Source organism: Anolis sagrei, chromosome 2, assembly GCF_037176765.1.
Source record: "Anolis sagrei isolate rAnoSag1 chromosome 2, rAnoSag1.mat, whole genome shotgun sequence".
In the NCBI taxonomy this organism is placed as follows: domain Eukaryota; kingdom Metazoa; phylum Chordata; class Lepidosauria; order Squamata; family Dactyloidae; genus Anolis; species Anolis sagrei.
Window position 1 is genome coordinate 146,917,215 of NC_090022.1, and position 15,479 is coordinate 146,932,693.

Consider the following 15,479-nt stretch of genomic DNA (forward strand, 5'->3'; position numbering starts at 1 on the left):
CTTTTACATTCCACGGGATTCCAAAGAAGTCCACATTTCTCATTCTTATATATAAGGAAAAAATGTCCAGAGAATTTGTGTTCTAGTCACTAGACATATATGTGTATGATTGATCTCTTGAATCCCTAACTCTTACAATAGGCATCAATGGCAAGAATTTACATTTTAGTATACGCAAAGCTATAAGACATGTAATGCAAGTACAGGCTTTTAGCAGAGATTTATTTCAGGGATAGAAATAATTTTTCAAGGGTAGTTTTCAAGTGTAAGTTTAAGGCAGAACAATTTGTCTGGTAGCAAAATGGAGCACTAGAATATCTTTCCTTTAGACAGATAAAAAGGTTCCCCATCTTAGTTATTGTATGTTAAGTATGCTGTTCCTTTCTGTCTGTTTTACTTCTGTTACAACTAATATTTCAGACTCCAGTTCTTTAAGTGTCTAGGCTTCCTTCTTGTGAGTTGTTTGCAGGACCCCAATTCCAGAAGCAACAGCTAGTTTTGAAACCAGGCATTCCTACTAAGAGCCATCCTAAAACCCTAAAACCAGGGGTTCCAATTACCTGGCACCTCCACCCCATACACTGCCACGTCTGTCTTGCTGAGAATGTGGCTCAGGATTCCCTCAATCTCAGTGGTGGAGACGTTCTCCCCTCGCCAACGGAAGGTGTCTCCGCTCCGGTCTTTGAAGTACATGTAACCAAGCTCATCCATCACAAGTACATCTCCTACAAGGAAACAAGTGAGCCTCAGTATTCAGTGAATTCACAGGACTACTTTTCTTTTTTTATCAGAATTATGGGGGTTCGTCACTTGGGGACCAGGGTAAAAAAAACCCATATTGCTCACCTCACAACCTCTGAGGATGCTTGCCATAGATGCAGGCGAAACGTCAGGAGAGAATGCTTCTGGAACATGGCCATACACCCCGAAAAAATCTACAACAACCCATATTACTCTGTGCTTACTAATATAGGGAAGGGAAGAATGAAGACCTCCCTATAGTGTCAGACTACAACTTCCAGCATTTCACATCATTGCCTGTGCTGGCTAGCATTGATGTGAGCCACAGACTGAAAATAACTAAAATATTGCACAAACAACTTTTTTTGTCTCCCATTGCTTTCTAGGGGATAAGGGTGCATTTTAGTTTGATTTTTTTTCCTGCTTTGACAATTTAAAGCACAGGAGAGCCCTTTTTATTAACAGGAAGTGAGCAGAAGTCATTTCTTGTTCACATATGTTTTTAAAAACGACTGAAAAAGATTTCTTTTGTAGACTACTAGTCCCCAATCTTTTGTCTATCTCCCAGAAGGCCAAGCCAACTTGGTCAACTATCAGGAAGTCTGGGAGCCAAAGTCCAAAACACCTGGGGGATCACAGAATGGAAACAACCTTTGTAGACCACAACTTGTAATGTCCTTATCCACCAAGAAACAAGCTGTTTGGAGAATACCTGAAAGGTAAGCCTGGTCCCCTTTCTTGAAGACATTGTAGGCTATTTTCTTGTTAGTTGCATTCTCATTAACATAGCCATCAAAACGACGCAAGGGGTCCTCCTGGTTTATTCGGCCCACAAGCAGGCCTGGCTCTCCTGAAAAGAGACAGAACAAAAATTCCAGAAAGAATGATCTATCAGTCGTATAATCACAGCTTTAGGTACCTTTGTGGCTAGCTCGATGGGTTTTATTTATATCTCAGCAACTCATTATCTCTACCACAGTGCTTTAACTGAACAGTTGAGAAATGGGTATTGTCATCTGCAGCTGCATTCAGGCCCTGGATTCTTGTCACACTTTCATTTCAATTCAACTTTACCTACCACTAACTTTTGGACAGTTCCCCAACAAGATATGGCTTCTTTCTCCTTCTTCCCCATATGGGAATGAATTCAACTATATCCTGAATGTGAACGTAGGTGTATACAAGTATTTTTGAGGCAGTATATTGACTAGGGAGATGGTGAAACAAAGTGTAATGCCTTTCATTCAGGAAATTCCAGATAAAACAGGAGAAACTAGAAAGTAGCCTATTTAGATTAGTGGTCTAATTTTGTAAAAAAACCATCTTTTTCCATTCCCTTGACTGCTGAGTAAAGTTAGATTAATCCAGAAAGACGGGCAATGATGTTAGTTCACAACATGCAGTATTGCTAGTTCACCACTGAGTTAAGATAATAGAATAAAAATAGTGTAAGGAGAAAGGAACAAGACTAGGAAGAGAGGCAGAAAGGAATTATCCGTCTCTTTAATGACACCAATATGCCTGTAACAAAATGCAAATTTGTGCACACAGCAAACCACAAAATGGCGTCAAGGAATACATAAACATCTCCTACACAATTTCTGCGTTTAATCACATGGTCCCAATCCTATAAAAAGTGGCATGCATATTATCTTCAAAGAGAGAATGCCTTCACTTTCCCACAATGTAATCTCAGTTGTCATATGAGTAAAAAAACAACCAACAAAAACAATCCCTACACAGAAATACATCCTCTTACATCAATTATTAAATGCTTTTTAGGCACAGCAACCACAAACACTTTTGTTTAGTTCCTGACTCTGTAGGATAAACACACTCAGTCCTCAGTTGCAACAAGATGAAGACTTGACAAAGTGTATGTTCAAATGTTTTAACCTTCACTTGAGTAATCCCAAGAATTCTTCATTTGTATCATCTTTAAGGATATTATTTTTAAAGGGTTTTAAGAAAATGGGGAACAATTCAGTGTCCATCAATTACATATATCAAAACATCTGTATTTCATGGCTTGGGTAAAGATGTAGCTCCCTTGTTCAAGCCATGTTTACTCAAGACTAAATGTGGGTAATGGGAATTCTAGGCCCTTGTGGGCAATTCCCTCATTTCTACTTTATATCTAGGGTCCCTCTGGCCAGTGCTTTCACTGTGAAAGCTCCTTTGCTGCAGGACATTGATGAGAAGCTTCAGGCCACCACTTTCCTGCCCAGAGGTCAGTCCAGTAGATATGGCCCCTGTAAGTAGACCTTCTAACCTAGAATAAAGCAACAGACCCCCTTGCCTTACATCCGGATGTCTATTCAGGTACTGGCCACTTTGGTATAAATTCTGGGCAAACAGCAACCACTCTGTGGCATGCCATACCATTACCAATGCGTTCTAGAAACAGAACAGATAATGAGGTCCAAATCAGCAATGATTTAGATATGCAGTAATAGTATTTGACATTCTGCTGGGATCTTTAATCTCGCCTAATTACATGCAATAGATGAAGTACGTGGCACTCACTGTGTATTTACCTGGACGACAGGAGATACAGAGTCCATTTGAACTCCGTATCAGTTCCATGGTATCTTCATTTACTTTCACCAGTCGGATGGGATACACATTTGGCAAAATCCGGCTGTTGAACCCACAGGCACCAACCTGCCAATAAAAGAGCAAAGCTTTTATTATTATTATTAAACTGAGTTGCTTGTTATGATGGCAAGTAAATTACTGTGTGCATATTTATTATGTACCAGGATACGGGCCTGTGAATGCTCAAGATATACAGAGTGTTCAAATGTTGAGTAAATCAGAACAAAATGGAAACTACAAAGCACACAAAAGAGGGTGCTGTCATGCTCAAGCAAGATGGTGGTTTACAGCACATATTATGAAGTGGGCTAGTAGAGTTAGTACAGAGAAAGTATGTGCCATGCAGATGGGCGGGGGGTGGTGGTGGTGGTGAATATATGCCATGAGTTTGTTCATTTTTTACTTTCCGACATTTCCTTAACAATACATAATTTCCTTTTGCTACACTATGTAAGCTCCCACCCGGGGCCATTTTTATATAGAAACAGAATTTTCCGGGTCAGGTCAGGAAAGGCCCTGAAAAGGCAGGTGGGAAAAGAGCATTCTTTTGCCATTTCTGAAACTCCTAATTTTTACTAGACAATGCTACAAAATTCCTATCCCAAGCTAGGAGAAACCCTGAATCAGTGTGTTCCTCTCTGGCGATGGGAATACACTGCAATATTGTGTTGGCAGCCCCTCTTGAAGAAATCTATGAAATAGGATTAATCACTAATAAAGCCTACACCTATCAGGATTCTGAGGACTGAAGCTCTGCTCTGACTTGGTGGCAAGCAGAGCATATAGAACTGATCCTTTCCAAGATCAGCCTCCTAACTGCTGTCACACCTCATAGTGACCTATTCTGTGGAGGGATTTGATCATTAATCCAATCACTTCTTCAGGGGCTTAAGTCATTTCACCTTCCTATTCTTGCATGTTTCACAGCTAGAGCAAGTTGCTAAGACTTTTGGCACCTCCCCATCACTAAAAGCTGAGTAGCAGTTGTCCGGTTACAGACTGCTGAAACTGTGTGCACCCATACACACACAAAGCGTAAGTAGCCAGAGAGGTATTCCTGAATACCATATTTCACACCATTGATTGTAAGACATACACTAATTTCAGTATAACTGCCATTAACAAAAAATATATGAGAGACACCTGTGGTTCTAAGATGCACCCCATTTTTAGAATTGTATATGTAGGAATGAATGCATCTTAGAATTGAAGAACTACAGTGATACATTTTCAAAATCAGAAAAAATGCATAAGTGCAAATAATGCTGCAAGTGATATGGAACCGGTGAACTGGCCAATATGCAGTCTCTTCAATAGATGAGAATGTGTCCAAACAGATTAACAAGATCAAATCCACAAAACACACTCCAAAATATAAATGGTCATGGTAATTCTATAATATACCTTTCCATCCAGATTAGCAATGCTGCAGTTACACTCTGTAGCCCCATAAAATTCCCCAATCTGTTTAATTCGGAAGCGCTGAGTGAAATCTTCCCAGATAGTGGGCCTCAAGCCATTTCCTATTGCCAGCCGCACTTGGTGCTGTGTTTCTGCCTCCCGCACTGGCTGGTTCAACAAGTACCTGCAGATCTCTCCAATATACTGGATAATCTGTAAGAAACAAGATGTATTAATTAGAAAGAGCAATCTAGTAATATCAGAAGTGGGTCAGAAGGAAACCTTTCCTGATTTGTTTTTCTTATGACCTTTTGCCTTCAGAAAAATAGAGACAAATTATCTCAGCAGCAAAAATATTTTATGACCTTTAAATGAAAAATTGCTACTATTAATAGGGTATCTTTGTGTTTTGGATGTCATGTTCCAGGTGAACAGATCCAGCATGACCCATGTAAACTAGTAGAGAAAGGGTTATTTAAGTTTACAATTGTGCCCTAACCAATTAGGCAGCAGTTCTTTTTTTTTTAAAGTAACCTAGGTATTTACTAAACCACTGGAAGTAACTGCCTTCTTTTAAGATGATACAGTTTTAAGACAGTACAAATATGGCATTGCCCCCCGCCCCCCAATATGCAAGGGCCTGCTATAATACTTCCATGCAACAATTCAGAACCAAGAATGCTTTCTTCTTCAAAACTGTATATTATATGTATGAAAAGAAGATAAACCAATGAAATAGGACATCCTTAACCAAGCTATAACTGTAGCTTGCAATTAGTTGGAATACAGGAAATAACAATAATAATGATAATAATAATAATAATAATCTTTATTTATGCCCCGCTACCATCTTCCCAAGGGACTCGGTGCAGCTTACATGAGGTTGAGAACAAAATACAGCACCAGTAAAAGCAATAAAAACAATCAATAAAACAGTTAAAATAAATCTCATACACAAAAGTAAACAATAAACAATAACAATAACAACAAGCATTAAAAACCTATGGCTGGGCCAAATGCAATAATTTAAAAACAAGGTGTGCACATAGGAAGTTTAAGTATGACTTGCACACCTCTAAGGACATTTTCAAACCAATGATCTACACTGTCGATGAGAAATCTCCTATAGTATAATCACAAGTTGTTGTATCACAGCCTAGAATATGTCGACATTTGGTTACTGGCCTAAATTCCCACCTAATTTGAAAATGGCATCATCATTGTGTGAATGTAATTTTTACATAATGAAACAATGAGACATTCCTACACTCTGCATATTTACTGAGAAGCAAGCCATATTTTGCTCAATGGGGCTTGCTTCCAAAGAAGTAGGCTTGGTATTGCAGTCTTAATTAGGCTTTTCAAATAGGAAGCAAAAGAAAGCACTGCAATCAAGTGGAAGTAAAGGTCAATCTAAGAAATTTCTTCTTGACCTAAGCCTTCCCACTGGAGGTGGGGGGGGGGGAGTGGAGAAATCGAGCCAGCCTCTTCCTTGGTGAGTTTCATGAATGCCATGCAGCAAAGGTGCCAGGGATGAGATTGATTTTCTCACACCCTCTGTCTCTCTGTTACCTAAAATAGCCATGGCTGGAAGGGGAGGTTAAAAAGTCAAGGGATTTCCAGCTGGAATCTCCCTTTGCAGTAAAGCTGGCATGCTGAACCAAAAGTACGGCTATCGGATCACAGAGGGGCAGGCAGCAAAGCAGTCAGCTGAACTCAATACTTTCCAACACAGGGATAAAAGAAAGCTGACAAACTCACTTCACCTTAATCAGGGGCAGCTGTACTGGTCCAGTGGCTACCTCACGTAGCAGATCTTTAAATGGCACAAATAGTGGCAGGGAAAACAGATCATTTTACACCACAGGGCATGGCCACTGGCATGTAGGTTCTGGGAGGGCATATTTCGGTTTACAGCCATCAATATGTCCTGAGTGTGTGTCCCTAATTCACTATGTTAGCATTTACAGATCCACACACCACTCCACCATGGCTTCAATACTACTAAATTAACACTGAATTTTCCACATCATGGACCTCTTGGCAAAGAACATGCTGTTTAGCTTCCATGAGCACCCATAAAGTTTAATGATTCAGCACTAATTGCTCTTAAATGATTGACATAGCTTTCAGATCTCCCATTCAGCTGAGGCACTTATGGACAAGAAGCCAACACAAACACACTGTGTGATGTAACCACTGGATTTTTTTTTAGCATTGCAACTGCAGGAAAGTGATTTTGAAGCACCACCCCTCTTTCTACAAACCTAGGATCAACTGGTAAGGGCTTCTCTCTGTCCCACTACCTGCACAAGTGTGAAAGGTGGTAAAAAGGGAAAAGAAAGTCTTTTCTGACTCCAGACTCTGGAACTCCCTCCCAAGAGAGACCAGGATGGCCTTGTTTTTGCTTGCCTTTTGCAAGCAAGCTAAGACATTTACTTGCCATCACACATTTAGGGAATGATGAGAGGCAAGCTGTTGGGAAGGTTGTGGGTGGGATTCTGGGGGGATTCGGACTTTTAAACATAATTTTAATTGTATTTTAACTTTATATCCACACACTAATATTTAATTGCTTTTTATTTTTTGTATTTGTTTTAAATTTTATTAGATTGTGTGGTTGTTAGCTGTCTTGAGCCCTGATGGGGAGAAAGGCGGGATATAAATAAATATAACAATAACAATAATATCTGATTTAGTGCCCTCATCCCACCATGTGGTCATGTGGGTTATGTGCCAAACAGTCTTCTTGATCTTTGTGACGTACAGCTGTCTTGCCAAATACAGCCTCCACATAAATGCATTTGCTCCTGCCTCCTACAAACTGTGGTGCCTACAAGCAGAGTTAAGAGCTCTCCTTACTGTGCACTTGTACTTCACACAGTCGTCCCAGAAGCGACTGGCAGAAAATTTCTTCCGAATCACTACAGTCAGGCCATGGATCACACACTGGCCAGCACCCATGATATTCCCTAAAAGACAGAGAAAAAGGTTTGAGCACACCAAGCTCATGATGATCTAGAGGAAAGCATATTCTTTCAACAGCAGAATGTCACTAATAATGCAGCGGCTGGCCTCCATCCTGAAAGAAGTAGCAACAATTCCTGCCTACCTGCTGAGTGATACAGTGGCAGGCAGTTATAGATTATGTCCTGGGGGGTCATTCTGTAAGCATAATAACCAAAAGCTGCTATTCGGTAGTACCTACAAGGAAACAAAAAGATATTTCAGGGAAGTCCACATAATTGCTCTTTGCTGTTATCAGATGAAAGCTATTATTTGATGAGAGCATGTCTTTCACACAAACAAGGGCCAACTCCAGCAGACATAAAAACAACTTTTACCTCAATGACACAAGTACATGCCTGAAACATTATGCAAAGCTGCCAACAGGTGCCCAGATTTCTAATCATGAGTAGATCTCAGAAGGAGCTGAATGACAGACTTAAACCCACACAATGACTTCACATAAAGAACCCCTGTGTGTCTACTTTAGAAAATATCTCCATAAGCTCTATAACTGCACTATGGTGGGGGTGAGGGCTTAAGTTGTCTTAATCATCTCTATCACAACAGTTAAGGTACTTTATTTTTTTTTTAAAGAAGGGTCATTTCTACTTGGTCTGGCTGCAGTTTTAACTTTTCACCTATTTATTTTGCTTCTACTGCTGTTTAAGAGCTTTAGAGTGCAGTCCTTTGTCTCTGAAATGGAGAAGTACAGGCCACAATCAAACTACTCAAGTAAACGAAGAGTCAAAAAAGCACAAAATGACATGCTTGAGAAATCCAGGTTACAACATTATGGATTGTTTAGCTTAGAAATAAGTTTGGCAGAGGAAGAACCTGAAGTAGTTCTGCCAAATTACACACCGGAGACACAAACATCTAATGAAGCTAGACATGGGTGATTCAGGATAGATAAAATGAAGTCATACTATGAACGCTGAAAGAAGATGCAGAGATGTGCATCAATCTGGACAACTTTAAAGGGGGTGGGATTCATAATATTTAGGGAAGTTAGCATTTGCAAAAGCCACTATTCACTATGTTGTCATTATATTATTCCCCCATCAGGCAAGTAGCCGGGGGAGGGGGGCCTTTGGGGGCTTCAGCCCCCCCCCCCTGAAATTTTCATGGTGGTCGGCGAGAAGGCCTTACTGGTACATTAAACTGTTATGTTTATTCATATCATGATCTGATCACCATGCTCAATATATTCCATATGCATGGGGGTATTGGGGTAATGATACAAAAGGTTTGCTAGGGTAGACCCTCTTTCACTCAGACTCAGCCCTCCCCGAATCAAACTCAGCCCCCGAATCAAAATCCTGGCTATGGGCCTGCCCCATATCATGAAGCACTACACCTTCTGACCTTGCTGCTGTAGAATATGACCAAATAGATGTTACTGTGCTCATGACCTAAAGAAAGGACTTCTCAAGACATCTTGCTAGAATAGACTATTAGACTAGATAAGCCTTTCCAATGATCCAGTGCAGTTCCTTCTGTATCGTCTATCAAATTTCTTTTCCAACCTTCAGTACAATTGCACCAAATTTCTTTTCCAACCTTCAGTTCTATCAAGGTCTTTCCAAAGTTACAGCCATCAGAACCCTTTCTTGTAGCTGTAAGATCAAAATAGCTTCATCCTAAAGAAATTCCCTGCTACCATCCACTTTACTGTGTCCATGGCATTGAAACGAGAGCAAAATTAAGTCTTTTTATGTACAAAAACATACTAACTGGGGAGTAAGCCAGAGCACTTCTGTTTAAGCTGTCATATATTTGGGAGGCAGAGGGTGACTAAAGGAAAGCCAATATGATTTACGATAGCACCATTATTACATAGTGGGGAACCTAACGGGCCTGCCTAAGCTTCATTTTATTTGCTCCTTCTTGCTCACAATGCTTGAGCAGATCTAGAGGAGGCAGCAAGTCTTCCTCCTAGAGTACACCAAGGATAAAGGCCCCATAATCCAGTGCTTAGCAGCATCTAATATTTGATAACATTTTTAGAATATTCAAAAATGAAAACTATTCTTAATATGAGCAAATATAGACCAAGTTCCAATGATGCTCCGTACCTGCTGTGCACCACAATGGCAGCCTTTGGCATTCCAGTTGTGCCAGAAGTGTAGATGTAGAACAGCCGATCTAGGAGGGAAAGGACAGAAAGAGAGGTAGAGTCTTGGTGTCTTTGCTATTTCTACCCAATTTGGCATAGAAATAGCAAAGTGGCTGCTCTGAAAGCAACAGACAAAATAATAAGAAAATAAGCATTTGAGCCAGTCAGTCCCACACCTGCAGCTGCCCACAGCCTAAGAGGCATATTTGCCTTTTGAGCCAAATGCACAAGCCTGAGGGCACAATATTTTAGCCATAGTGATTCCTCTTTAAACCACTTTGAGTCTCCTTGTTGTTAGAGAAAAGTGGAGTATAAATTGTTGGACGAGTGGGCTTACAAACAAAAGACCCAAAAAGAAATTGTAGCCTCCCCGTAAAGAAATTGTAGTACAGTTTAACAGCAGCAGCATAACTCAGCAGCAGTGGCCAGAAAGTGACCAAGTGAATAAAAACACACAGACCATGTTAATTTGCATTTCACTTCCTCTGGAGGCTTTTTCTTGTAAAAAAAAAAACACTCTAAAAATATTTACAAAGCACGGTTTCTTCCAACACAAACAAAATTCATTCAACTGAACTGGACATAAATCCAATGACTTATCCTTGCCCGTACCATGGGAAATCAGTCTTGGCCACGCTCTTGTTACATCTTGAATAGACTACTGCAATGGGCTCTATGTGGGGTTGCCCCTGAAGACTGTTCAAAGGCTTCAAATGGTCTGATGAGCAGGAGCCAGATTTATAATTGGGGCGGCATACAGGGAGCACACAACTCCACTATTATGTCAGCTCCACTGCCTGCCAGTTTGCTACCGAGCACAATTAGCCTATAAAGACCTAAACGGTTCCAGCCCAGTTACCTGCCCAAACGTATCTCCCTCTATGAACCATCACAGAGGTTAAGATCTTTTCTGGAGGCCCTGCATCCTGCCTCCATCGCAAGTGCGGTTGGTGGGGACGAGAGACAGGGCCTTCTCAGTGGTGGCTCCTCAGTTCTGGAACTCTTTCCCTAGTGAGATTAGATCAGCGCCCTCCCTCCTGGCCTTTAGAAAGAAAACAAAGACATGGTTGTGGGACCAAGCCTTTGCCCAGTAAAATAATGCAGTGCAAATAATAATTGGAAAATATGTGCAATGACAATCAAAATGGTCACAGTGTACGATTTTCGGATCATGTGATTTTAAGAATTATACTAGGATGTTTTAAATGCTTTGTCTTAATGTTCAAATGTTTTTGTCTTATGTTTAATGGTTTAAATTATTTTAATTTATAGTTATATGTTAGTGTTTAATTATTATGATTTGCTCTGTTTACATATATGTTAGCATTGAATTTTTGCCATTACTATGTTGTAAACCGCCTTGAATACCTCCTAGGGGTGAGAAAGGCAGTATATAAATATTGTAAATAAATAAATACTCAATCCAAGGCTTTATCTTCTTTCTTCTATTGTGGATGACTCAAACTGCATGCAATTCAAACAGCAGTGGCTATACTAAACACAGCAACTCACTCCTTCGTTCATTCATTCAATAGTTCATTCATTCTCTCTCTTTTAACTCGACAGGCACACCTGCTTATAACAAGCTATTGGATTAGCTGAGTCACTGCACTATCTTAATTTTTACAGTGGCTGTATATCATTTTGTAATTAGAAATAGCCTGTTAATTTTTCAGGCTATTTCTAATAGCCTGTGGGGCCACCACAGAAAAGGCCCTGTCTCTTACATAAATAATATTTATTTATTTATTTATTTGCTATACTTGTATACCGCCGTTTCTCAGCCTAGCTGGCGACTCAACGCGGTTTACAACAACTTATAACAAACAACAGTATACAGTTTAAAAGCATAAAAACATAATCCACAATACATATATCAATAAACAATCCAATTCATCTCTTGACTAAAATCGTGATCCAGTTTCGTCGTCCAGATTGCCAATCCTTCAATCATTACACTTATTGCACTGAGTTAACCGAACGCCTGCTCGAACATCCACGTTTTTAGTCTTTTCCTGAATACCATCAATGAGGGAGCTGATCTTACCTCCATGGGAAGGGCGTTCCATAGCCGTGGGGCCACCACAGAAAAGGCCCTGTCTCTCGTCCCTGCCAGCCGCACCTGTGAAGCAGGCGGGATAGAGAGTAGGGCCCCCCCAGAAGATCTTAGAGTCCTGGTGGGCTGATAGGCCGAGATACGTTCGGATAGGTAAGTTGGGCCAGAACCGTTTAGGGCTTTAAAGGCCAACGCCAGCACTTTGAATTGAGCCCGGTAGCAAATCGGCAGCCAGTGGAGCTGGTGCAGCAGAGGAGTTGTATGCTCCCTGCGCTCCGCTCCTGTTAGTATCATGGCTGCCGAGCGTTGGACTAATTGGAGCTTCCGGGCCGTCTTCAAAGGCAACCCCACGTAGAGAGCGTTGCAGTAGTCTAAACGGGATATAACCAGAGCGTGGACTACCGTGGCCAAGTCAGACTTCCCAAGGTACGGGCGCAGTTGGCGCACGAGTTTTAACTGTGCGAATGCTCCCCTGGTCACCGCCGAAACCTGGGGTTCCAGGCTCAACGATGAGTCCAGGATCACACCCAAACTGCGAACCTGCGTCTTCAGGGGGAGTGCGACCCCATTCAACACAGGCTGTAACCCTATACCCTGTTCGGCCTTACGACTGACCAGGAGTACCTCTGTCTTGTCTGGATTCAATTTCAATTTGTTCGCCCCCATCCAGACCGTCACAGCGGCCAAGCACCGGTTCAGGACCTCGACAGCCTCCTTAGTAGCAGGTGGAAAGGAGTGACAGAGTTGGACATCATCCGCGTACAGATGACATCGCACTCCGAAACTCTGGATGATCTCACCCAGCGGCTTCATGTAGATGTTAAACAACATGGGAGACAGTATTGAAGCCTGAGGAACCCCACAAGACAAAGGTTGTGGGGTTGAACAGGAGTCTCCCAGTAACACCTTCTGAGACCGGCCCTCAAGGAATGAGCGGAGCCACTGTAAAACAGTCCCTTCAAGACCCATTCCCGTGAGGTGTCCCAGAAGGATACCGTGGTCGACGGTATCGAAGGCCGCTGAGAGGTCCAGCAGCACCAACAGGGACACACTCCCCCTGTCGAGCTCCCGGCGCAGATCATCCACTAAGGCGACCAAGGCTGTCTCGGTACCATGCCCCGGCCTAAAGCCAGACTGTGCCGGATCCAGATAATCCGTGTCTACCAAGAATGCCTGGAGTTGTGAGGCCACCACACATTCCAGGACTTTGCCCAAAAAGGGGAGATTGGAAACAGGCCGAAAGTTGACGAATTGAGTGGGGTCCAGTGATGGTTTTTTCAACAGCGGTTTTATTACAGCTTGCTTTAAGCTGGCTGGAATTTTGCCTTCCCGAAGGGAGGCATTAACCACCACCTTCACCCACTCGGCCAATCCCCCTCTGGCCTCTTTCAGAAGCCAGGATGGGCAGGGGTCTAGGATGCATGTGGTAGCTCTCATTCCTCCAAGCACCTTGTCCATAATAATAATAATAATAATCCTCCAATTTTTCCTGAAACTAGGTAAAACACCTAGTTGAGACAGCTAATATCATGAACCTGGCAGAAAGATCACATAACACCTGTGCCTCCATCACAAGCAAGGAAGAGGAGAGAAATTGCTGGCATCTCAATGGGCCCTGTGGGTAAATACGTAGCTTGCTCAAGCCTATGTCTTCAAGGAAACATACCATCTAATCCCTTGGCTGGAACTTGAGCTGGAGGAGACGTTGATGCCTTGGCCAGAAGTGGATCCAAATGTTTGGTGTCTGGAGGGACAGATTCAGGTCTGAATTCTCCAGAACAGAACTTGACCATGTTTTTCCCCAGCACTCCATTCACTTCAGATATAGCTGCATAACCAAAAACAGTCCTTGTTACAACATGGTAAGTATCCACGTCAGTGAGTTTCCTTATTTGAAACTGATGCCAAATTAAAGTTGACTGGCATTTTACTTATTCCAATATAAACTCCATCTGTGAAACGTATCACATATACATTATGACTGTGCAAATTATGCTACCTGTGTGCAAAAAAAAGAAAAAAGAAAAAAAAAGACTTAAGCTAAATATACTCAAATCATGTCCAGCATAGTATCTTCCCTCACAGCAATGACTTGAAATCTTTTTTTAAAATCTTTAGAAATTTTCTCCTTGGTCTTATTGCATGTAACTCCATTTTTGTGCAATGCACACACACGGAGCAGTCTGCCCACTGCAGCAAGGCTACATCTGCAGAAACCTTCTTATGATGTATGAGACAGGATACTTCATAAAAAATATTCTACAACAGGAATCCTTTTGATGACAAACATCACTATAACAATGCTGGATTTTATGGCTATTTAAAATATGCTTTTTCTATGTGATTTATTTATTTTCGGCATCCACACACCATACTTCTGAAATTTCAAGGCTTGTGTTAAGAGAACTGAGCTCCCAAAGGGTAATCTTCCATTTAAGAAAAGGGATGTTCCTAACCCACTACACTTTGTTTTACAGTGGTTGTTTTTTTTACCACATCCATACTGCCAAATTAAATGGAGGAAAGCAGTGATGCCTGCAAAATTAGTTGAATGGACTAGATCATGCTCATCGTTGGCTTAAGAGGTGGCAATCTAAATGTACAGAAATCCCACCTGCTGAAAGCTCTCCACCAAAGATGATTACTTTCGCCCCAGAGGTTTTGACGCAGTAAGTTAGTGAATCCAGACGCAAGTTGAAGTTGATGAGGGCGGGCTCGATGCCCACTTTGGCCATCCCTAGCCAGAAGCCCACAAACTCAGGTCGACTCTCCATAAAAATAGCAATGACGTCACCAGCACGATAACCCTGCTGGTAGAAGAAGTTGGCTACAGCATTGGAATACTCATCCAAACGGCGAAACGTCCATTTATCGTCTGTAGCTTCATATATCAAGGCCACTTTGTCTGGATGTCGGCGGACTACATCCTGAAATATCTTGGGGACATTACTCTTGGCTTTCCGGTGATAGTACAATTTATATTTGACACGTAGAAGCACTGAAAGTCCCCTGCAATGATAACAAGAAAATCTTAATTATTTTAGCATAAAACAAACACTCCCAAAACTAACAGGAAAAGACTCCACATCAGGGCATAACTGCAACTAGATCCATCTTCCAAGACATAATCTTATAATGCTGTGACAGACATACACTTATGATTGTGCCCGCTTGATGGTTAAACAATTATGCTGTTTACATATCCTTGCAAGTAAATAGTACACAAAATATTATTATTATTCATTACATTTCTCAATTTGCAGATGACATTGTAAATTACATGCTTTCAGCTGTGACCCAGAACAATTTCAATCAAGTTTAATGAGAGAGGAAAATAACATTTATAAAGGGGGAAGGAGAAAAGAATATTACAAGAGGCCACCAGGGAAGTGAGAGCCATAGTTACATAATATCATATACTGGGCCTGTATACCAAGGGAGAGGGAATCCTCTTCAACAGTAAGACCGAAAACGGATTTTTAGGACTCCAAATCCTTTATTAAGTTCTTTATAAAGTTAGACCACATGAATTAAGCCCACTGCAGCCATCTGAAAGAG

The 15,479-nt window shown here is 41.4% G+C and overlaps 1 protein-coding gene across 1 annotated transcript in view; it reads right to left on the minus strand.

Moving 5' to 3' along the window:
- The window catches only part of SLC27A1 (solute carrier family 27 member 1), a 39,303-nt gene that overhangs the window by 7,790 nt on the left and 16,034 nt on the right, over window positions 1-15,479 (minus strand). The window contains exons 3-11 of the mRNA XM_060763869.2: window positions 14,536-14,930; window positions 13,588-13,749; window positions 9,825-9,894; window positions 7,853-7,944; window positions 7,603-7,712; window positions 4,744-4,953; window positions 3,279-3,405; window positions 1,454-1,591; window positions 561-725 (exon numbers count right to left, since the gene is read on the minus strand). Coding sequence (XP_060619852.2) covers window positions 561-725; window positions 1,454-1,591; window positions 3,279-3,405; window positions 4,744-4,953; window positions 7,603-7,712; window positions 7,853-7,944; window positions 9,825-9,894; window positions 13,588-13,749; window positions 14,536-14,930 — 1,469 coding nt within the window. The remainder of the gene's footprint in view (window positions 1-560; window positions 726-1,453; window positions 1,592-3,278; window positions 3,406-4,743; window positions 4,954-7,602; window positions 7,713-7,852; window positions 7,945-9,824; window positions 9,895-13,587; window positions 13,750-14,535; window positions 14,931-15,479) is intronic.